Below are 24,040 nucleotides of genomic sequence, written 5' to 3'. Positions count from 1 at the left end.
CTCATATTACCTACTGAAAAAAATAAAACAATTGTTTTTAAAAGAAAGCAAGGAAAAGGGTCAAATAATTCCTCGTGCAACCCTGTGCAGCCTCAGCATTGCCCCCAGGACTCCAGCTTAGTCCTTTATTGTGTTGTCCTAAAATAGTCATCCATTCTAAACGACAGGCTTGCCTGGTGTGGCAGAGAAACTGGTGGCTGGTAGCAGTGACTTAATGACTACGTGGAGCACGCCAAAATAAACTATTGTTTATATATCGTCACTGCCACAACCAAGTTGCCTTCTAAAATTCAGGCCTGTCTGTATAATAGCTAGTTTAGCTACAAAAGACCTGGGATAAACTTGCAGGAGCAGTGTGAATCATCAGCCAATTTTCCAGTTTAAAAAAAAAACAACAAAAAAACTTCCTTGAAGTGAAGCTTACTCGTAGTATAAAACTTATGACAGATTATAAAATTTATAACAGATTTCCCTAAAATGAATATGTCAAAACTGCCCATGAGCTATGATCGTTTTACCTTTTTACAATTTATACAATGAATGTTTCATTTACACATCTAATTTAACCACATGAAGCCATGCTGCTTTAGATAATCAAGGATTAACGGATATAAGAATATAGTTGGATAGATTTTGAGGAGTTCAAACTAAGAATGAGCAACCTGACTCCCTATTTATCCTCACTTGTCAGCAAACATCACACATGCTAAGTTTTAGAGGACCAAAAATGTTCCAAGGCAGAATTCCCAGAAGACTGCCATGGTTTTAAAAGACTTGTCAGGAGAAAAAATGGTAAACTCATCTTGTACTATACAACGGTCTTATCCTTTAAGAATTACAGACAGAAATATAACATCTAAAATGCATGTCCTAGTTCTTTAGGATATGTTAAATATGCCTGAAATATCCCCATCTTGTCAGTCCAAATAATTCGTTCTTTAAGGTATTTATCTTCTCCAATAAAGCTGTATTTGAAATCCTACAATGTAGCTGAAGACATTTTCATTTAGAAACTTCTTTCAAATCCAATTCGAGTTTCAGAATCATAAAATGCTCTCTATTTTGATAATTAAAAAAAAAATGATAGCCACCCCTTTATTGATCAGACTGTTTCTTTCATTAAATATTTCATTAAAGGTACAAATGAAGGAAGCTTTTTTACATTTGATATGTATGTCTGAAAATCAATTTACATTTAATACGTACAGCACCAATGGTTTACATTTGACTGCTACCCTAAAGGTTAGCAGTTCGAACTCACCCAGCAGTACTGCGAAGGTAAAGGCCTGGCAATCTGCTTCCGTTTGGATTACAGTCAAGAAAAACTCTATTGAGCAGTTCTACTCTTAACACATGGGGTCACCATGAGTCAGAATCAATTCTATGGCAATTTACAACAACAATACATATAGGTTAATTAATCTTGAAGTCACTGGATCGATTAATCTTGGAATCATGATTGCATATTAAAATTCAAAAGTACAAAATAGTAACTCTTGAGCACTAAATTATTCTAAATCTACTACCTGGCTTTTAAAAATGACATATCATCAAAAGCTGTGAACAAATACAGTATATATTTCTAAAAATAAATCTTCCAAACAAAGCAAAACAGACAAAAAAAAAAAATCTACGTTTTTGGAAGGATATCTTTTAAACTGTCAATCATTTTCTATAAACCTTTTTGTTTCAATTTTTGATGACTTTATACACTACTTCTAAGTCAAAAGATAAGCCATTTTATACAATACTTTTTCCAAAAATATTTCTCTGTGTTGATGTCATTTTTTTTTCAATATTACTATCATGAAGTCACAACTGACTACTTTCTATAACAAATGATAAGTCCATTCTTTGCCAAATGCGTGAAGTAGTAAGTTTGGGATGAACTCTTTACTAGATTCAAAAAAAAAAAAAAACCCTGTTGCCACCGAGTGGATTCTGACTCATAGTGACCCTACAGGACAGAGTAGAACTGTCCCATAGGGTTTCCAAGGAGCGCCTGGTGGATTTGAACTGCCGACCTTTTGGTTAGCAGCCATAGCTCTTAGCCAGTATGCCTCCAGGGTTTCCTTTTACCAGATTACAAGGTTTTAATCCAATTAAGGTTTGGTAAAGAGATCCAAGGAGCCCTGGTGGTACAATGGCTAAGTGCTCAGCTGCTAACAAAAAGGTTGAAGGTTTGAACCCACCAGCCACTCTGCAGGAGAAAGATGTGGCAGTGTGCCTTCCTTAAAGATTGTTGTTGTTGTTAGGTGTCGTTAAGTCGCTTCCAACTCATAGCGACCCTATGTACAGCAGAATGAAACACTGCCTGGTTCTGAACCATTCTCACAATCTTCGTTATGTTTCAGTCCATTGTTGCAGCCACTGTGTCAATCTATCTCCTTGAGGGTCTTCCTCTTTTTCACTGTCACTCCACTTTACCAAGCATGATGTCCTTCTCCAGGGACTGATCCCTCCTGATAACATGTTAAAAGTGTGTGAAACAAAGTCTTGCCATCCTCGCTTCTAAGGAGCATTCTGGCTGTACTTCTTCCAAAACAGATTTGCTTGTTTTTCTCGAAGTCCATGGTATATTCAATATTCTTTGCCAACACCATAATTCAAAGGTGTCGATTCTCCTTTGGTCTCCCTTAATCATTGCCCAGCTTTTGCACGCAGATGAGGCGATTGAAAACACCACAGCTTAGGTCGGGAGCACCTTAGTCTTCAAGGTGACATCTTTGCTTTTAAAAACTTTAACGAGGTCTTTGGCAGCAGATTTGCCCAATACAATGAGTCGTTGATTTCTTGAATGCTGCTTCCATGGCTGTAGATTGTGGATAGAAGTACAATGAAATCCTTGGCTACTTCAATATTTTTTTCCATTTACCATGATGTTTTTTTTTTTGTTTATTGGTCCACTTATGAGGATTTTTGTTTTCTTTATGTTGAGGTATAATCCATACTGAAGGCTGTAGTCTTTGATCTTCATCAGTAAGTGCTTCAAGTTCTCTTAGCTTTCAGCAAGCAAGGTTGTGTTATCTGCATGTTGTAGTTGTTAATGCGTCTTCCTCCAATCCTGATGTTGCATTCTTCTTCATAGTCCAGGTTCTCGGAGTATTTGCTCGGCATACAAATTGAATAAATATGGTGGAAGGATACAACCCTGATGCATACCTTTCCTGACTTAAAGATTACAGCCTTGGGAATCCTGTGGGGCAGTTCTACACTGTCCTATACAGTCGCCATGAACTGGAATCTACTCAATGGCAATAGGATTTGATTTGGTTTAAAGAGATTCCAAAGATTATAACATTAGCAATTTGGACTTTGGAGGAGAGAAGAGATGGATATGGCAAAGGATATGTTCAGAAAGTAGAACTCCAATGTGCAAAAGTACTCCAACCATGGTCTACATATGTGCTCAACCAGCCCAACAGGTGATATTCTTCCACAACAGCTCTCAAACCCTCAGGATTCAGTGGGGCTGTTCAAATGGTTATGATACACCCACAAAACAAAGGTGGACTGTTCAGTCAAAAAATCATGCCCTTTAATGTAGGAAATTAACTGTACTTCCCGGTATTACACAAAAAGCTTGTGAAAGAAGTCAATGTTTTATAAGTTGGCAATATGATTTAGGATCTTCAATTTACATTTTAGTTTTTAATACAAATATAAACTGCAAATTATTGTTTTTTTTCTTTTTGTTTTCATTATCCCTTCGCTACTATTAATGGGCTACTTTAACTTACTCTATTTGCACACGGCAGGCCTTTGGGGTACTGTATATATTGAATACTTTCAGAAATCATAACTTTCAAAAAGATAAGTGTACTAAATTTAAATATTACAAATTCTTTCCTTGAATTTACTTTTAAAAGTACACTTTCTGAAAATATTTTCTTCACCTTTCTTCTTCATATTATCTAGTTACAGTCATTAGAATAGTCAGATTAGGAAAGAATACAAAATCTCCATTCCAGATAAGGCTGGCAGTCACAGCAACTCTGTATTTATTGAGTTTCATCAGTTTTTCATGGGCCAAGCACAAGTTTACTTTGAAGTTGGCAAAAGTATTTTTAAGAACATGACCACAAATTGTGTCATACACAGCAGTGTTGTTAGGTGCCATCGGGTTGAATTCAACTCATAGTGATCCTATGTGGCAGAGGAGAACTGTACCACAGGGTTTTCTAGGGATGAGCCCTGGTGGTGTAGTGGTTAAGTGTTTAGCTGCTAACTGAAAGGTAGTGGTTCGAACCCACCAGCAGTAAAAAGATGTGGCAGTCTGCTTTCATAAAGATTTATAGCCTTGGAAACCCTATGGGGCAGTTCTACTCTGTCCTAAAGGATCACTGTGAGTCTAAATTGACTTGACAGCAAACAACAACAACAACAATTTTTATAGGAGCAGATTGCCAGGTCTTCTTCCTGCAGAGCCATTGGGTGGGTTTGAACTGCCAACCTTTCAGTCAGTAGCCGAGTGCTTAACTGTTGCACCACCAGGGCTCTATCTAACATATGGTAGAAAACATAATAAACTTACCTAAGAGAACAATTTTCGAAAAACATTTTAAAATATTTAAACCTGGAATTTAAAGCTTAAAGATCATTTCATCCACTTTTTTTTTAATTCAGAGAAAACAAAACTGCCCATTTAAGTGAATTTTTCAAGGTCAAACAGCTAATTAGTGACAAAGATGCCACACTACTGGTACTATGTTATTTTTACTAAATTTCACTGCTAAATGAGCCTGCCCCTCATTGCTACTTTCTCTGCACAAAGGAGGGACTTCCAGGGAAGACATGCATGTCCTAACTTTTCTGCCCCTGAGCCTTGACTGTTACCCTCCTCCCAGCCCAGAGGATTGGTAAACTAGCCCAGGACTTACTCCCTCAGTGGCCTCCCCCAGATCTGTCAAATGATAGAGAGGATGATTAACAGCCGGATGCAGGTACCTGGCTCTATGCCCTGCCATAGTCCTGCGGGTCTATCTGGGCGGGGAATGGACCTGGCCCAGAATCTGCCTGACTGACAACAAGTTCTAGATGAGCTGAGGTCAGAGGGACAGGAGCTGAACCCTTCTCACTTTCCAACTCTACCCCCTCAAGGCCGCCTCTGCACTGACTGCCTTTCCAGATGCGCCAGCCCCCACTGTAGAAAGGGCAAGGAGTAGATGGAAACGAGTCTGCCTAAAACAGCTTGCAGGCTAAACAGGAATAAAGCAAGTGAACTATCAGATCAGCAGATGTTTCAGAGCCATTTTGGGAAAAGGTAAGGGTAACCAAAAGAGTTGCCATCTGCTGCCATTGCGACCGTCACCTAACTGACATTTAATCGACTTTCTGGCTTTGCTATCCATATGTCCACCAGCATCTCCTCCTGTGGCTAAACAGTAAAAGCTCTTACCTCTGGCATGTTAGAAGTAGAGGGACTGCAAAATATTACCACTACCTAAACCAACCTACCTTTACTCACCCTGGGCCCTTTGTCCCAGAACCCTCAAAAAATTCTAAATGAAATTCAAAGGAAAAGACTTCTTTAAGTCCTTCCCTTTAATTCTCTCAGGCAAAAAGTGTGGTACTCTTTTCTGGGCTCTTATTATGTATAGAAGTCACTTGTCATAAAATATTATAGATAGTAGTATAAATTATTGGAAACCCTGGTAGCATAGTGGTTAAGAGCTATGTCTGCTAACCAAAAGGTCGGCAGTTCGAATCCACCAGGCACTCCTCATATGGGGCAGTTCTACTCTGTCCTAAAGGGTCGCTGTGAGTCGGAATCAACTCGAGGGCAACTGGTTAGTATAAATTATTAGTCTTCTTAGTGAACTCTTTGAGAACAACCAACAGACCTATAACAAAATAACTCCTTAAGCCTCTATTTCATTATCTGGAATAGGTGGGTTCTGTGAAGATTAAGTAATATATTACAGGCTAAGTGCTCAACACATGGCTGACACGAGCACCAGTCAATAAGGATTGCTTATTAACATCATCATTATCATCACTATCCATACCCTTTATAAATCTTTACACTATAACATAGTGCCTGACACACAGTAGATGCTCAGTTAACTGTTATTCTTTATGGGGTATCATATAATGCAGTATAAACACCATTAGATAATTTGACAATGCTTTTTATACTAACAGAGGTTGGCAGACTCTGAGGTTATTTCTATGACCTCCACCTCCTACTAGTGGTGCTTTTGTGCAATCCCCTCCTCCCTTTTGTGCGTGTATAACCAGTTACTTGCTTCTAACCAAATGAATGTGGCAAAGGTTACGGCTATCATTTCAGTGACGAAGGTCTATAATATTTAACCTTCATCTTGCTGTAGACCCTCTTTATTGCCTCCTTGATTTGCGTTTTGATGACACAAGCAGCTATGATGGAGAGGTCCAGATGACAAGGACCAACAGCCAGCTTAGAACTGAGGACCTCAGCCCAAAAGCACACAAGGAACTAAATTCTGCCAACAACCATATGAGTTTGGAAGCAGATGCTTCCCTGGTGAAGCCTTCAGATGAGGCGAGAAGGGAAGACCTGACTGACGCCTTGATTGTACCCTTGTGAGAGACCTTGAAGAAAAGGACCAAGCTAAGCCATGCTTAGAATGAAATTCCTGACTCACAAAAACTGTTAGATAATCAAAAAGAGCTATGAAAGTACCTCATAAACTCTAAAGGGCTGTTATTATTATTTAGAAATGACTGTGGCCGTGAATCAGTTTCATTTCCTAAAAGCAAGCTAATGTTAACTGCTTTAGATCAACACCTAGAATGCTTCCAAATGTTGAATTCAACATTCAAAAATACAGACGCTTTCCGACACTGAAGTATAGAAAGACCTATGCATCTTATACCAGGCAAAATGCTCATCCTTTGTGTCAATGTTGCACAACAGAGATGCCCACATTCCAATCAACAGCAGACGGGTCACACACACATTGGAAGTACAGAATCATTTCTCAAAAACTGAGAAGTAACTCAGGTTGCTACCCATAGCCAAGGCTGACAAAACAAAGCGTTGTATTATTTTTATTGATATGAAGGATACCCACCATAAAGTGTCTCATTTATGAATGTGCAAGAAATCTACATCCCACCATTATCTCAAATTATCCCATTTTGATGATCTAAGCATGCTTTTTCTTAAGGTTACAAGTGTAGTCCTTAATTCGTGCATATTTCCAGTTGTACAATTTTCCTCTTGTGTATTTACAGAATGGTCAAATGAACTTTGACATCAATCCAATGTCAGTAACAGTGCCTCGGAAGTCCCAGAAAACACGATATAATGATCCTATATGTTTTCTTATAAACTAATTTCACTGTTTTACAGAGTATCAAACCTCTAAAGACTGACAGAAATCAATATACCATTTTACATTTGGATTTCTGAGTTACCTGATAATCTGAAAGCAGTACCTGCAGCAAGACCCACTCCCAAGAGATTACCCACATTGATTCTGGACAGTAGAAGAACTCATTCTAGGTGAGGGCTTACTCTTTTATTGTTAATGAGCACAGTAAGGTATAATTTTATTTTTAGGACTGATTTTTCTTGTAACTCACAGGATTTTTCTGTCTCAAAGGTCTCTCTTAGTAAAAATGCTGGGAAAAAGCAGTCAGTCATTTCTGAGGAGAAAATGTATAACACCAATGGATTCTTGGCTAGCTACCAAAGTGTCCTCCCTCTTAAATGGATTAACACGAAGTAGAATTTTGGTCTCAAAGCATTTTTATCACAAGAATGATACATTTTTACTAACTTGTCCTTAGTGCTTATACCAGGGAAGCTAAATTGAAAAGTACTTTGATAAATATGCATCATGAAATATGAACTACAAGCAACAGAAAGGTGTTAACAATTATTTGTAGATAATTATTTTTAAAATCCAACCTGGCTCAGTAATTATCCTTCAAAAAGAGATGTACCTAATTCCATAAAATATACAAGATAAAGATTTAAGAATCAGAACATTTTTTAAAGGCTCATTAGTCTTCAGGGGTATCACTGTATAATACAATAAGCGACATTCAAAGCAGTGACTCCAAGGCTGTAAGGAAATCTTACATTAGGAGTGCAGAAACTGTGTCTCCTTGACTTATCACTGTATACACAGCTGACTTATCACTGTATACTCAGCTATTAGCACAACGGGCACATAGTATGTACTCATTAAAAGTCTGATGAACGAACCATGGAATTAAATTATACATCCTCTGTTCAGTAAGGCAAGAAGATATGTTATCCATCTCAGAAAAAAAAAAAAACAGATAATGGTTTGAACATCTAAAGGGTATTTCAAACACCAGAAGGGTGACCAATGATGGATAGGTTTCAATAGAACTTCCAGGCTACGACAGATTAGTAAGAAGGACCGGGCATTCTACTTCTGAAAAAATTGGCCAGTAGAAAGCCGTATAAATAAGTAGAGGTACACTGTCTGATATAGTGCTGAAAGATGAGCCCCTTAGGTTGGAAAGCACTCAAAATACAGCTGTGGAACAGCTGCCTCCTCAAAGTAGAATCAACCTTAATGATGTAGATGGAGTAAAGCTTTGGGGACTTTCATTTGCTAATGTGGCACGACTAAAAATGAGAAGAGTTGCAAACATCCATTAATAATTGAAACATGGAACGTACGAAGTATGAATCTAGGAAAACTGGAAGTCATCAAAAGTGAAATGGCAGGCATAAACATCAATATCCTAAGCATTACTGAGCTAAAATGGCCATTTTGAATCAATCATATAGCCTACTATTGCAGAAATGACAAATGGAAGAGCAATGGCATTACTTTCATCATCAAAAAGAACATTTCAAGAACTATCCTGAAATACAATGCTGTCAATGATAGGATAATATCCATACAACTGGAAGGAAGACCAGTTACTACGACTATTATTCAAATTTATACACCAAACACTTATGCCAAAGATGAGGAAACTGAACATTCTTACCAACTTCTGCAGTCTGAAACTGATTAAACATGCAATCAAGATGCATTGATAGTTATTGGTGATTGGAATGTAAAAGTTGGAAACAAAGAAGAAGGAACAGTAGATGGAAAATATCACCTTGGTGCAGAAATGACACCGGAGATCGTGTGATAGAATTTTGCAAGACCAATGACCTCTTCACTGCAAATACCTTTTTTCCACAACATAAATGGTGACTATATATGTGGACCTCACCAGATGGAATACACAGGAATCAAACTGATTACATCTGTAGAAAGAGACGATGGAAAAGCTCAGTATAATCAGTCGGAACAAGGCCAGGGGCTGACTGTGGAACAGACCATCAATTGCTCACATGCAAGTTCAAGCTGAAGCCAAAGAAAATTAGAACAAGTCCACAATAGCCAAAGTATGACCTTGAGTATAATCCACCTGAATTTAGAAACCTTATCAGAAATAAAATAGATTTGACTAATTAAACACTAATGACCAAAGACCAGGCAAGCTGTGGAATGACATTTAAGGACACCATATTTAAAGGAAGTAAGAGGTCATGGTTAAAAAGACAGTAAAGAAAGAAAAGACCAAAATGGATGTCAGAAGAGATTTTGCAGCTTGTTCCTGAACGTGGACTAACTAAAGCGAAAGGAAGAAATGAAGTAAAAGAGCTGAACAGAAGATTTCAAAGGGTAGCTCGAGAAGACAAAGTAGAGTATTATAAGAAATGTGCAGACTTGGAGTTAGAAAACGAAAACAGATGAACACACTCAGTATTTCTCGAGCTGAAAGAACTAAAGAAAAATTTCAAGCTTCGAGTTGCCATACTGAAGAATTCTACAGGGAAAATATTAAACAACACAGAAAACATCAAAAGAAGACGAAAGAAATACAGAGTCACTGTATCAAAAGAATTGGTTGACGTTCAGTCATTTCAGGAGGTAGCATATGATCTCAAACTGAAGGTACTGAAAGAAGAAATCCAAGCTACACTGAAGGCAATGGCATAAAAACAAGGCTCCAGGAATTGCTGGAATACCAGCTGAGATGCAAATGGATGCAACACTGGAAGCACTCACTCCTCTATGCCAGGAAATTTGGAAGACAGCTACCTGGCCAGTTGACTGGAAGAGATCCATTATTTGTGGCCATTCCAAAGAAAGGTGATCCAACAGAATGCAGAAATTATTGAATATCATTAATATCACACACAAGTATAGTTTTGCTGAAGATCATTCAAAAATGGTGGTAGCAGTACATCGACAGGGAACTGCCAGAAATTTAAGCCGGATTTAGAAGAGGACATGGAAGGAGGGATATCATTGCTGATGTCAGATGGGTCTTGGCTAAAAGGAGAGAACAACAGAAAGATGTTTACCTGTATTTTACTGATTATGCAAAGTCCTTTGACTGTGTGGATCATAACAAATTATGGATAACATTGAGAAGAACAGGAATTCCAGAACACTTAATTGTGTTCAGGAGGAACCTGTACATAGAACAAGGAGCAGTCTTATGAACAGAACAAAGGGTTACTGTGGGGTTTAAAATCAGGAAAGGTGTGTATCAGGGTTATGTCCTTTCACCATATTTATTCAAATCTGTATGCTGAGCAAATAATCTGACTATATGAAGAAGAATGTGGCATCAACATTGATGAACGCTCATTAACAACCTGTGATATGCAGATGACAAACTTCCTTGGTGAAAGCAAGGAGGACTTGAAGCACTTACTAATGAAGATCAAAGGCTATAGTCCTCAGTATGGATTATACCTCAACATAAAGAAAATAAAAATCCTCACAACTGGATCAATAAGCAACATCACGATAAACCAAGAAAAGATTGAAGTTGTTGAGGGATTTCATTTTACTTGGATCCACTATCAATGCCGATAGAAGTAGCAGTCAAGAAATCAAATGATGTATAGCATCAAGCAAATCTGCTGCAAAAGACCTTCTGTCGCTATGAGTCGGAATCGACTCGACGGCATTGGGTTTGGTTTGGTTTGGTTAAAGTGTTGAAAAGCAAAGGTGCCACTGTGAGCACTAAAGTGAGCTTGACATAAGCCATGGTGTTTTCAATCACCTCATACGCATGAAAAAGCTGCACAATGAGTAAGAAAGACAGAGTTGGTGCCTTTGAATTATGGTGTTGGTGAAGGATACTGGACTGCCAGAAGAATGAACAAATCTGTGTTGGAAGAAATACAACCAGAGTGCTTCTTGGAAGAGAGGATAGCAAGACTTCATCTCACGTACTTTGGACATGTTATCAGGAAGGATCAGTCCCTAGAGAAGGACATCATACTCGGTAAGGCAGAGTGGTAGTAAAAAAGAGGGATATCTTTGAGAAAATGGATTGACACAATGGACGCAATGATGGACTCCAACATAGCAACAATCATGAAGATGGCACAGAATCAGGCAGCGTTTCATTCTGTTGTATATAGGGTTGTTCTAAGTTGGAATCGACTTGATGGCACCTAACAACAATGACAAAGGGTGTTAATAATAAAAGTGGCATTTATATGGACTCTCTATAAACCAGGCACTGTTCTCAAATGATTTATAAGTATTAGTTTATTTAATTCTTCCAATGCCTTTGTGAGTCACACAGTATTATCACCATGCTGTTTTCAGATGGGTAAATTAAGGCAGAGAAAATTTTAAGAACTCATCCAAGAATACACAACGTGTAAGTAGCGGAGCCAGGATTCAAACTCAGGTAGTCTGGATATCTAATCTGCACCCTAACCATCCTGGGATTATTTTACTTTTCACAAGAATACATTTTCTTCTATGCAAAAAGCTTTGTCTTTCAGATTTATGTTTCTACTTCTTACATCTTTTACAGCTCCACCTGCCCTGGAGTTGTGTGCTGCTTACTTCCAATCATTGGAAAAAGTAAGATGTGAACAGAAAATTCCTCCCACTTAGAGCCAGCAAGGGTGTGTTTTCAGCTACTGCCCAGCACTGCTGAGTTGTAATGCGAACATTGTTAAAACCAATTCAGCCTTCATCACCCCACAGGGCTTTCTCACTCCTTTAATTTCTCCAAGGAATATAATTAAAAAGGGTGGTTCCTTCTAATTCATAAATTACCAAGGCTCCATTCAACTTTTATTTCCAACGAGGTTTCCTACAGGTTTTCTGTGAGAAACATTCTTTATAATGTTTCTTGCTGTTTCCTCAAGACTCACATTCCAGTTTCGGTGTTTAGTACTTATGAATCACATCTAGTATTCCAGGTTCTACCTTCCTGACAGGAAACTCGCTGTTCAGCTGACAAAGATCATCAGATCAGCAAGAGTTACAGTGAACTAGACTTCTGGTTAGCCCTCCTACCTTCTCAATCATTTGATAAGTTAGGCCTGTGTGCATATGTTAAATACGTTATTATGAGTCTGCTGGACACTACATTAGGGTTCTAGAGACATGGGTATTAATGATATTAATAACTTAATACTTTTTGATCACTTACTAAGTAACAAGCAAATTGTTAACTTATTTTCCATTTCTAAGCCAAAGAGTACACGTTTTTAAAATGAGGGGATTTTAACTAGCCTCTGAGGTTCCTTCCAATCCAGGGGTCGCTAAAATTTTAAGTAAAATTTTCCAAAAATGTGAACATAACATTTTTTAAATCCCGGAAGTTTTCCTCTTTTTTTTTTTTATATAATTATAACTGACCAATTTGTACTTTCCCCTCTTAGATTTGCTAACTTTATGCTGAAAAAGAAAACACTTTCCCAATGCCATGATTCTATCAACAACTGGATGACGACTTCAACAAAAACAATATATCCTGCTTCCAATTCTTTAAGCAAAATGCGACTATGGTAAAACCTGTGGAAGCTGGGACCTGTGTAAGGCAAAGCCCTGTCAGAGAAGGAAAATGCAAATATTTTCACTAATAGAGAGCAATAAAAAAGTGGTAAGACTGCACTCTGTCAAAGGTGGAAAACTTGCAAGACCCAGAAAAATAAGACAAGATACTCCCAAGTGATTTTAAGATACCCTAATAGTAATCCTAATGACAACATTTTAGAAACCATCACAAGCATATAGCCCTGAAAATTTCCAACTTTTTCCTTTCTTGTGGCCATGCCTCTTGATGTTCTGTTCTCACAATGGGCCACCCACTTTAGCCAACGAATGAACTCCTTTCATTCACTGCTCCCCATTCTGTGACTTCCAGACTGACTTTAAGTCCAGTTTCCACACTTAATATTAGCTGGTCATTGTCCCACACAGTAGATTTCTTTAGCTGACAACTTTACGCCAAAACTGGGATAAACTCTTCAATCTGTGTTTTATATCAGCACCCTTCATAATTGGAAACTGGAATGCCTAGTAACTACAAAGAGATGTCCTATTTCCAAAGTTTGAATTTTTGCAACAAGTTGTATTATTTTAGATATGTAAACCTGGTTATTCACATTAGGGTTATTTTTATAGTATGCGGTAAATAAACATAGACATGTATTTAAAACTCCTAAATAGCACAAGGAAACCTTGGTGGCAGAATGGTTAAGAGTTTGGTTGCTAACCAAGAGATCGGCAGTTCAAATCCACTAAGCGCTCCTTGAAAGCCCTATGGGGCAGCTCTACCCTGTTCTATAGGCTCGATATGAATTGGAATCGACCTGACGGCAAGAAGCACAAATCATTACGTCTCAATTGTTTTTTTGTTCCTATCTCTCCAGTGGAAGCCCTGGTGGTGTAGTGGTTAAGCGCTATGGCTGCTAACCAAAAGGTCAGCAGTTCGAATCCATCGAGCGCTCTGTGGAAACACTATGGGCAGTTCTACTCTGTCCTATAGGGTTGCCATGAGTCCGATTTGGCTGCAATGGTTTTCGTTTTTTTTTTTAGTCTCTCCAATACTCTCTTCTTTCATTAAAAAGAAAAAAGAAAAGTCCTAACTTTACCTATTTCAACAGAAGAAATGATTTAAGGTGAGAAGAAAACTTTGCAATATTAATATAAATATACAGAGCCCTGATGGTGCAGTAGTTAAATACTCAGCTGCTAACCGAAAGGTCTGTGATTTGAACCCACCGGCCACTCCTTGGGAGAAAGATGTAGCAGTCTACTTCTGTAAAGACTGTACCCTCGGAAACTCTATAAGGCACTTCTACTCTGTCCTATAGGGTCGCTATGAGTCAGAATTGACTCAATGGCAACACGGGACTATAAATATGTAATATTTCAAAAGGAAATAAATCAACACATAGGCATTAAAAAAAAAAAAAACCTGAAGCACAAAAGAAACCAAGCTAGTACTGAATTGATAGTGCTAAAGTGAGAAAAAAACTCAAACATTCCAATTTTTTAAAAGGATTTCTAACTTTAGAATTTACAGTATATCCCAGATTTCCCATAGTAGCCAGTTAGTTTTTCTTGCTTCCAGTAAAGACTGTAGAAAACATGTACATTAGACTACAATGACTCACTATCGTCCAAGATTCTTATATGTTATCAGATGTACTGACTACATGTTACTGGAGTCTGGTTTTAAAATGTGGCTTCTTGGAAGGTAAAGAGCAGGACATGGGGGAGGATCCATAAAGAAGGAACATTAGTGAATGGCTAAACTATAATCATTCTTTTATACTTATCTATATGTTTGGTTTTGGGTTTTTTATGTTAACAAACTCATGTTCCAGTGTTACTCACTGCTGCCTTGAAGAGTACGTGTGTGTTACATAATTCGAGGGTCCATTTCATTGCTATTCTTCCTACCCTAATCTATATTTCTTCTACTCTTGTTATCACAGTCAGCACTTAGGCTTTGAGCCATTCATACCCAGATCTTTTCTTAAGATACATGGTTATACTTCAATTCATATCCTACATCACTTACCTGATTTAAACAAACAAAACCAAACTCTGCAGTTGAGTTGATTCTGACTCATACCAATCCTGAAGGAGAGAGTGGAATTGCTCCATAGTGTTTCCATGCCAGCAAATCTTTATGGAAGCAGACTGCCACATCTTCCTCCCGAGGAGCGGCTAGTGGGTTCCAACTGCCCGTCGACCTTTTGGTTAGCAGCTGAGTGCTTTAAGAACAGCACTACCAGGGTTCCTATATCTGATTTACTGTCAACATTTATGCCTTCCTATTGTGTGGGAATAAAATATAATATTTTTACATATTGAAATCCCTGTTCTGCATTTAAAGATGTCTCCTTACCTCACTTAGGCATGATTTGCCTAATACTGAGCTCCTCTTTTCTGTGACGTTTCAAGCTTCTATTCTTAGCAAACTACCCTTATCCACGCTGCTTCAAACTGATTTATGGAGACTGCCCAGGGAGGTTTCTCAAAGATAAGAGATTTCTCATACAGTAGAACATGCCTATTAGTTGTAGCTCATATATACTCTTGTTCTCATTTCTGGTTTTTAAAAATTTATGTATTAAGCTATTCAACATGGCTGGTTACACCGACAACATAAAGGTTAAACACAATATGATTAAATTAAATATCATCATCACCACCATCATTATCCCTCCTGAAAGGGAAAAAAAAAAAAAGAACATTTATGGCAATGAGAGGGAAAATTTAAACCATTTAAATCAATTTAATTTAAATCAACAGAATTTAAATGATGAAGCTAAGTGAATTCAAAATCAGGGAAAAGACAATTTTAAATATCAGCATTCTTTTTCAGAAGGGTTACTACATCTTTAAAATAATGAGTCAAGGGGAAATAACTGCCTATTTCGCTTGTCAAATCAAAGTAATTTCTAACATCCAATCTTGATAATCTATTTGGTAGATTTTAAAGTATACACATTTTCACTTAGAATTTTAATGAGGTCTAGAGAAAAGAATGAAAAATCAGTCCTCTCTTTAGTTCACATTGTAACATCAATTATTGTAATATATTCTTTCAGCTTCCGGATCTACATGAAAGCAACTGCCTCAAGTTTACATTAAAATTACTTCTATATTAAACTGTTCAAAGGGTGTTTTAGAAGTGGAGTGATATCTTCTTGAGTAATAAAGGTGTTTTTTTGTTTGCTTTTGCTATTACAAAATATATTCTAAAACAAAGATACAGAAAAATTCTGGCCAACAGGCCATGACGAACGGACTTATTTCTAACTCTGAATTTCTGAGTTCAGTGGTGAATTCTGTATGCTTATGATTAAAAAAAAAAAAAGTTAAGGGCCTGTACCTTTGGGGCTAACAGGCTTTTAGATTTTATATTTATCAAACTGACAGACTCTACTCTGCATGTGAGCGAAGTTGATTTCTTTCTGTTTTCTACTCCCTACGTGAATGCTGAAAAGCGCATAACGAACCATGCACATGCCATGTCCTCTGCAGAGTCACATCTTTGGTGTGTTTCGTAAATTAATCTGAAATGTGATTTGCAACAACTTCCTTTCTCAAATCTAGACAAGGAACAGCCTGGAGGAAGAAACTACCAGCATTAAACCAAAAAAAAAAAAAAAAACAAAAAACCCACTGCCATCGAGTCAGTTACCGGCTCACAGTGACCCTATAGGACAGAGTAGAACTGCCCCATAGAGTTTCCAAGGAGCGCCTGGTAGATACCAACATTAGGAAGGTAATATTTTAGACCTTTGGTGGGAGAGAGACCTGTGTAATTTTACTTGATTAAAACCACAGAGCTGTTTAACTTGGTTCCGCATTAGGAAAGTCAGTAAAACAAGCCATGACCTTAAATGCTTATATTACAGAGATCCTGTGGTCTGTCTTTGCAGGCGCAAATTTATTCCAGCTGGTATTCAGTATAGCTAGGCCATGACCCTTAAAAATAGCAGAAGAATGCCTGAGAAATGTAAATGACACCAACATCATCTTGCAGGAATTACAGGAAACTGCAATTCAGGCTCATCAATTTTGTTCTAATCTCCATTGTATGGAAAAATACCTTTAAGTTTTCATAATATTATACTGCAAATGAACATTATTTTCAGTGAATTTATTTATGCATTTACTTGTCAAACCTCAATAATTTTCTTTTAATGTGATCTCAATGCACATCATAAATGCATGGCTCCTATCTAGAGGCTAGAATCAAAAATCAGATTCAAGGGAGGAGAAGGTAGAACACTGATTCCAGATTCAATAGACTGATTTTTACCCACCAAGAAATATCTGGTTATTAGGAAACTGGTTAATGATTTCAAAAATATACAACATAAAACTTAGCACTGAAAAGGACCTTAGAAAATATCTGTTTAATGCTCTTAGTTTTCAGATGAGAAGTTCAAGGCTCAGAGGGATTAAATGATTTCTTGAAATCACAAGCTAGTTATAAGTGGTGTCAGATCTCCTAATTCAATGTCTAATGCACTGTGCCCTCAACAACAGTAGCAGTAGACAAATCATTTAGGGTCTTCAGAGTGTGAAGTTCCTATCTTACACATCTTTTGTATGTACTTACATTTCCTCAGTGATGATTATTTTTGCAGCCTGACGTTATGAAAATAGTATATATTCAGTAGGTGTGTAAGGCCCGTATGTAAAAGCCTCACAGTTCCTGCACTATCCAAGGTCATCTAATTCCATCTACACTCTTGACTGTGTACAGACAGGAGAGCACCAATGAAGAGAATATTAATTTACTAACTGATAGTTTGCCAAAGCTAATCAAACACAAATCAGTATGTTCTGGTAGGTCTTAGTTTTCACTCAACTCAGTCACCCATATTGATGTATTCATTCAACCAATATTCACTGAGCCCGTCTGTTGCACCAAAAATAGTTCCAGTCATAGCACAGACCATAGGAAGAAAGACAGGCCAAGTCCCTGCTCTCACAGAATTCACAATCTAGTAGGGAAGACAAAAAATAAACAGATAAACAAACAGACAAAATAATTTCACTGCACTAAAAGTTCTATTGAAGAAGCTAATCTGGGTGACAGTAATGGGAAACGTTCTATTTTTGGAAAGGCGGCCTCTCTGAACAAGTGACATATGAACTATGACCTGCATGATGAGAAAGAGGCAGCCACCCAAGAAGCAGGGGGAAGAGCACTCCAGGAGCAGCCAAGTAAAAGGCTCCGATGTGGGAACAAATCTGGGGCTTGGCTGCAGCACAGTGTGGGAGAAGGAGCCAGGTGCTGGACAAACGGGCTGGATAAACCAAAAACCAAAACCCAGTGCCGTTGAGTCAATTCTGACTCATAGGTCGCTATGAGGCTGGATAAAGGTTTTGAAATACTTTTCCCCCAGATAATTTAAAGATGAGCCTTCTTTTAGAAAACGAGTGCACATAATTTTCATTATTTCATTATATACATATATATATATACAGGCGGGAGTTCTAGACAAACCTCTGCATTAGAAAAGCCATAGCGATTCTAAGTCATGTGTAATTTACTCATTCAAAGTGCATATGGTAAGTAAGGCTCAGGTAAGTGCTTAACTATGATTTTGCTTACAAAAAATAATAATTACAGTATCGGACCACCTAAGAGTTAGTGGATGGCACAAACGATTAAGTGCCTGACTACCAGCTTAGGTGCCTAACTACCAGCAGAAAAGTTGCTAGTTAGAACCCACCTAGAGGCATCTCAGAAGACAGGCTTGGTGATCTGCTTGCAAAAGGTCACAGCATTGAAAACCCTAAGGAGCAGTTCTCCTCTGCATATAAAGGGTCACCATGAGTCAGAATCGACTCAATGGCAACTAACAACAGATTTCAGAACTGTATTCTGTTTAAACCAAATGGTTCTACCAATATACCCTCATTCGATTTATCTTGTGCCCAGCGTGCAAAATCTCTGAAGTACTAAGGTGTTGACTTCACTCATTACTATTAAATTAGTCAAGTAACAAAATGTTCTTTAAATTATGTGAGCTATTTTTTTTTAATTGTGCTTGAGATGCAAGTTCACAAATTAGTTTCTCATTAAAAGATTAATACACGTACTCTTTTGCGACACTGGTTGCTGACCCTGCAATGTGTCAACACTCTCTCCTTCACCTCGGCTTCTCGATTTCCATTTGTCTAGCTTTCCTGTCCCTTCCTGCCTTCTCATCTTTGCTGGTATGTCTATTTAGTCTTGTACACATGGCTGAAGTTTGTGTGTTATTGTTTGTTTTATAGGCCTGTCTAATTTTTGGCTGAAAGATACACTTCAGAAGTGACTTCAGTACTGAGTTAAAAGAGGCCATAATCTTGAGGTTTCTCTAGTCTCTGTCAGACCAGTAAGTCTGGTCTTTTTTTGTGAGTTTGAATTTTGTTCTACATTTTTCTCCCACTCTGTCCAGGATCCTCTATTGTGATCCCTATCAGAGCAGTCAGCAGTGGTAGTTGAACACCATCTAGTTGTGCTAGACTCAGTCTGGTGGAGGCTGTGGTAGTTGTGGTCCATCAATTCTTTCGACTAATCTTTCCTCTGTGTCTCTGGTTTTCTTCAATTCTCCCTTCCTTGCTCCAGACAGGGTGGGACCAGTAGGCTTAACTTAGACGGCCATTCACAAGCTTTTAAGACCCCAGATGCTACTCACCAAAGTAGGATGTAGAACATTTTCTTTATAAACTATGCTATGCCAACTGAGATAGACATCCCCTGAAACCATAGTCCCCAGCCCTCAGTCCCTCAGGGAGTCCAGATATGTTTATGAAGCTTCCATGACTTTCTCTTTGTCAAGCTGTGCTGGCTTCCCCAGTATTGTGTAGGATCCTACCCTTCACCAAAGTTACCACCTATCTATTGTTAGACAACAAAGACTGTTTCTTTCTGTGTGTAAACCTTTTCATGAGTTTTTATAATAGTGTTCTCATACAGTACTTCTCCTTTTGTGATTGACTTATTTCACTCAGCATAATGCCCTCCAGATTCATCTATGTTGTCTGAGCTATTTTTTAGTCTTACTGGAATCTGTTTTCATAGAATGTGTTATATTTGCTATACACAGAACACAACATTTATATATATATCAAATGATGAACATTTTACTAGGTTAGGCATCCCTGTAAAGTAAAATATCTATGTGTGTAAATATAAAGACCCTGGCCCACCTGAGACTGAAGGATATGGATCACACATCTGAATCACAGCTTTGTAATCAGCTACCAGTGTTACCAAACCTGGGCAAGTTTCTTACCCTCTCTGACTCTCATGTCTCACTCAGCAATATAAGGATATGCCCACCTACCTTACTAGGTTGAAGAGACAACGGAGCAAGTATCTGGCAAACAGAATACAGAGCATTTAACATACAGGAACTCAAGTCATACAAGATTATATCTGTCTCTTTTAATCAAAATGTTATGGTATTGTTCACGTAAGAGAAAAGAAAAAGAAACCATTTCTAAAACTCTTCATATTACCTCATGTTTCTAATTGTTAGGCTACCTAGCTCTATCCTATTTCGACTGGTTAGCTTCTTTAAAACTTCCGTTGTGTGTCCTTCATCTCAGACACACACATGTACAAACACAGTAAATCACATTTAATTGCATATCTTAAATTAAAAGAAAAAACTAATGTACAATTAATTGGGGGAAACAGTTGGTGAATGAGTCTCCTTCATTTATACTCTGTGCACAGGAAGCACGCCAAGTGCATATTCCAAGATACAAGATTCAGTCCATGACACTGATAGGATGTATATGGGAACACCCTTTCTGCAGAGCATTCTCGTCTGAAGAAGCAAAATGCTTTAAGAAACTCAGCATGCCAATTGCAGGATATATCGCTTTCTCTACAAGGATATACAGGACTCTGAGTAATAGCAAACAATTAGAGCCACAATATTCATTGATAAGGTATTGAATACAGAGACTAGTATTGGGCAATTAATGAAAAAATCTAAGCTATTCTAAATGATTTTGTCATATTTAGTTACGTGAGAAAATGTTTATGAAATATTATGTGAAAAATGGTTACAAAATACTGTTTCTTTTTTTGAGATATATAACATGTTGTGAAAGAAGCAAGAAAAGAGAAAAAGGAGGAGGAGAAAGAAGAAAGATATTGCGGAAATACACAATAAAAATGGTAACATTTGTCACCGCTGAGTTGTTAATACTTTTTAAATTTTCCAATTTTCTAAAAACTGTAAGTTTTTAAATTACATTTCAATTTCTTTCTGAATATGACACATAAAATGTCAGTTTATCTATAATAATCTTTAAAATGAACTTACCTATTATAAAAAAAACTTCAACATAAAATTCAAAATTAATAAACAATTCTCAGTGAGCACTTACATACAGTCCCATTGTATGTCTGTCTACAGACAAAATCAACCTTATAAAAATGTATTTTATAAATATACAAAAAAAGTTCAATACAATGAAATGTCCAATACAATCACTGATTCCAACATATTCCTCTATAGAGTATTAACACACCATAAAAAAATTTACTGTAAATCCTTGTTAAATTATTGAGAGAGGAAAACTACATAATATATTTATATTAAAACCCATAACCTTGAATTTGAGGAACTATGAAACTTATTCTTTCCTTCATCCACCTGTCCTCCCATTATTTTCTATATTGTGATAAAAAGATTTTACATTTAGCCACCTGGTATGATTCTGATGCTAAAATCAGGCAATAAACAACATATACACACATATACATACACACACATAGATTCATCATTTTTACCAAACTAAATGAGGAGACGACAAATGACAAAGTTTGCCAATATATCAACAGTCATGCTAACTTTTGTTTTATTTCATTTTTAGAAAAAAAAATAATGTGCAAAACCTAACACTGTAGATTTATTCCAAAGGTATTCAACAGTCTACTAACCTTGAACAGATATAAATATTTTCTGCTCTCTTTTATTTATTGAGGAATAGGGTGGGAAAAGATAATCACATTTCAGCAAAAGTCCATGTCTCAACCTCAGACATCTTACGTCCCAAGGGTAATATTTTCATTCCAGTCCTAATAGAGCAAATTTCTAATCAGAATATATACTCAAAAATAATTGAGGCAATGCAATATCAGCACCTCAAGCTGCAAGCATTTCTCTGTGCTGGCAGTCAACGTGCTCTCTGGTATGGCAGAGAGCTAAAGCAATTCAAAAAAGTCAGACTTGATCAAGGAGGGTACAACTGTTTTGCCCCCTCTACTCACAGACAGGGTTTGGAGGAAAGCTTTTAAGCTGAAAGAGGCCAATGTTAAAACTTCTTTGAAGGAATGACTTATAATGGGGCCAGGTCAGGAGCCCCAGCTTTTAGAAAGTTTTCGAAAATTCTTGAAACGACAGTCACTCTGGAAAGGTTAACACTGGTCCTGGATTTTTAAGCTATTACAGTCTTAGGGAAGGAGTCCTGGCACTGCAGTGGGAAGCACTTGGCAGCTAACAGAAAGACCGGTGGTTCAAATCCACCAGCAGCAAAAAGATGTGGCTGTTGCTTCTCCAAAGATTACAGGCTTGGAAACCCTATGGGACAGCTCTACTCTATCCTAAAGGATCACTATAAGTCAGGATCGACTGGACAGCATTGCGTTTTTTTCAAGTAAAGCCTTAGGGCAACACATTCTGTTGAATATATTCTGTGATGCTCTGAAAAGTTCAGAGGCTTAAATTCAGGTTTCTTCAAATCTGGCAACAGAATGATAATTGTTGAAGCTGGGCGATGAGTGGTGGGGTATATTATACTACTTCTTCTGTTTCTGAGTATGCTTGCCATTTTCCTAATAAAATGTGGAATAATTACATTTCTTTCAATATAGTTTATGTTCAAAATTTTACTGGCCACTGAATTATATGCACAAAAATGGTAGAAATGGCAAGTGTTTTGTTATATATACTATCACAATGAAAAAGAAATACTGGCTTCTCCTTTGGCTATATATACACATACATACACATAAAATCTGACTTATGCTAATGATTATTTAAAATTAAGTTTGAAATTTGAAAATTCTACCAACCATTATGTTGAACTTAAAAAAAAAAAATTCTTTCACTTCAAAAAATAATTTACCATGGCTATGAAGACAGAGTAAGTGCACCTAAACAAACACAATGCCACCATCTGCCTGGCATTCTCACAGTGTGACAAAATAGACTGGTAATTAACTGCTTTCCTACCGAAATCTGCCAGCTTTAACTCCCCCGTGTCACTGATCAGAAGGTTCTGTGGTTTCAGGTCTCTGTGCAAAATATAACGCTGGTGGATGTAAGACAGCCCTCGCAGCAACTGAAATAAAAACAACTGAAAAAACAGGGAGACAAAAGTTAAAGTCTGAACACAGATAAATACTAGTTTCTTCATATAGTCTACCAAATACTTGTATTTAGTGAAAATGAGTACTTGTCATTAAATTTTCTATCAAATGACTTAAGTAGAATCTGTAACATAAGCATAAAAAACCAAAACCAAACCCAGTGCCGTCGAGTCGATTCCGACTCATAGCAACCCTATAAGACAGAGTAGAACTGCCCCATAGAGTTTCCAATGAGTGCCTGGCAGATTTGAACTGCCAACCCTTTGGTTAGCAGCCATAGCACTTAACCACTATGCCACAAGGGTTTCCAAATATAAGCATGTACATCCCTAACTCATTAAGATGTAAATCTTAGAACTTCTAACAATCTGCTATGTCAACTAAGACTTCTTCAGTCAGAGAGATCCAATCTGTGTTCTATAAGTTAGGCAAAATGTAAAGAATCAATTGTTTATAATATTCTATTTCTTCAGGCCTAAACTGTCATTTCACAGAGTGAAAAAAACCTATTCATAACATTATAAAGATAAACAGATTTGTTTATCAAGTTTATGTAAATGTACATATAACGCCATAAACATGGTATCCATGGATTTACCCATCAACATGTTTTAAGCAATGGAAAGATAAGATGATCTGAAATAATTAAAACAAAAACAGTCACATGGTCTAATTAATTCACCATTGTAATTACATTGCTTTTGCGCATATGGCCACAGAGATTAGGCTTTTGCCTAAAGACAGACATGCCCCTTCACTAATTACCGAGGAGATTCATCCTAAAGGGGAAGAGAAGTCAGAAAAAAGACAAACAGTAAAATCAAGAATTCAAGATCGATCAAGACTTTGGCAAGAAATAATTTAAGAAGTGACTGATGGCCTTCTCTGT

General features: G+C 37.3%; 1 protein-coding gene across 2 annotated transcripts in view; it reads right to left on the bottom strand.

Annotated features, from left to right (window-relative positions):
- CDK14 (cyclin dependent kinase 14) overlaps positions 1-24,040 on the bottom strand; it is a 693,252-nt gene that overhangs the window by 292,105 nt on the left and 377,107 nt on the right. For both annotated transcript variants that reach the window (XM_049893961.1, XM_049893962.1), the window contains one exon: positions 23,015-23,138. In XM_049893961.1, coding sequence (XP_049749918.1) covers positions 23,015-23,138 — 124 coding nt within the window. The remainder of the gene's footprint in view (positions 1-23,014; positions 23,139-24,040) is intronic.

This window comes from Elephas maximus, chromosome 8 (genome assembly GCF_024166365.1).
Source record: "Elephas maximus indicus isolate mEleMax1 chromosome 8, mEleMax1 primary haplotype, whole genome shotgun sequence".
NCBI lineage: Eukaryota > Metazoa > Chordata > Mammalia > Proboscidea > Elephantidae > Elephas > Elephas maximus.
This window is presented reverse-complemented; position numbering and strand designations above follow the sequence as displayed.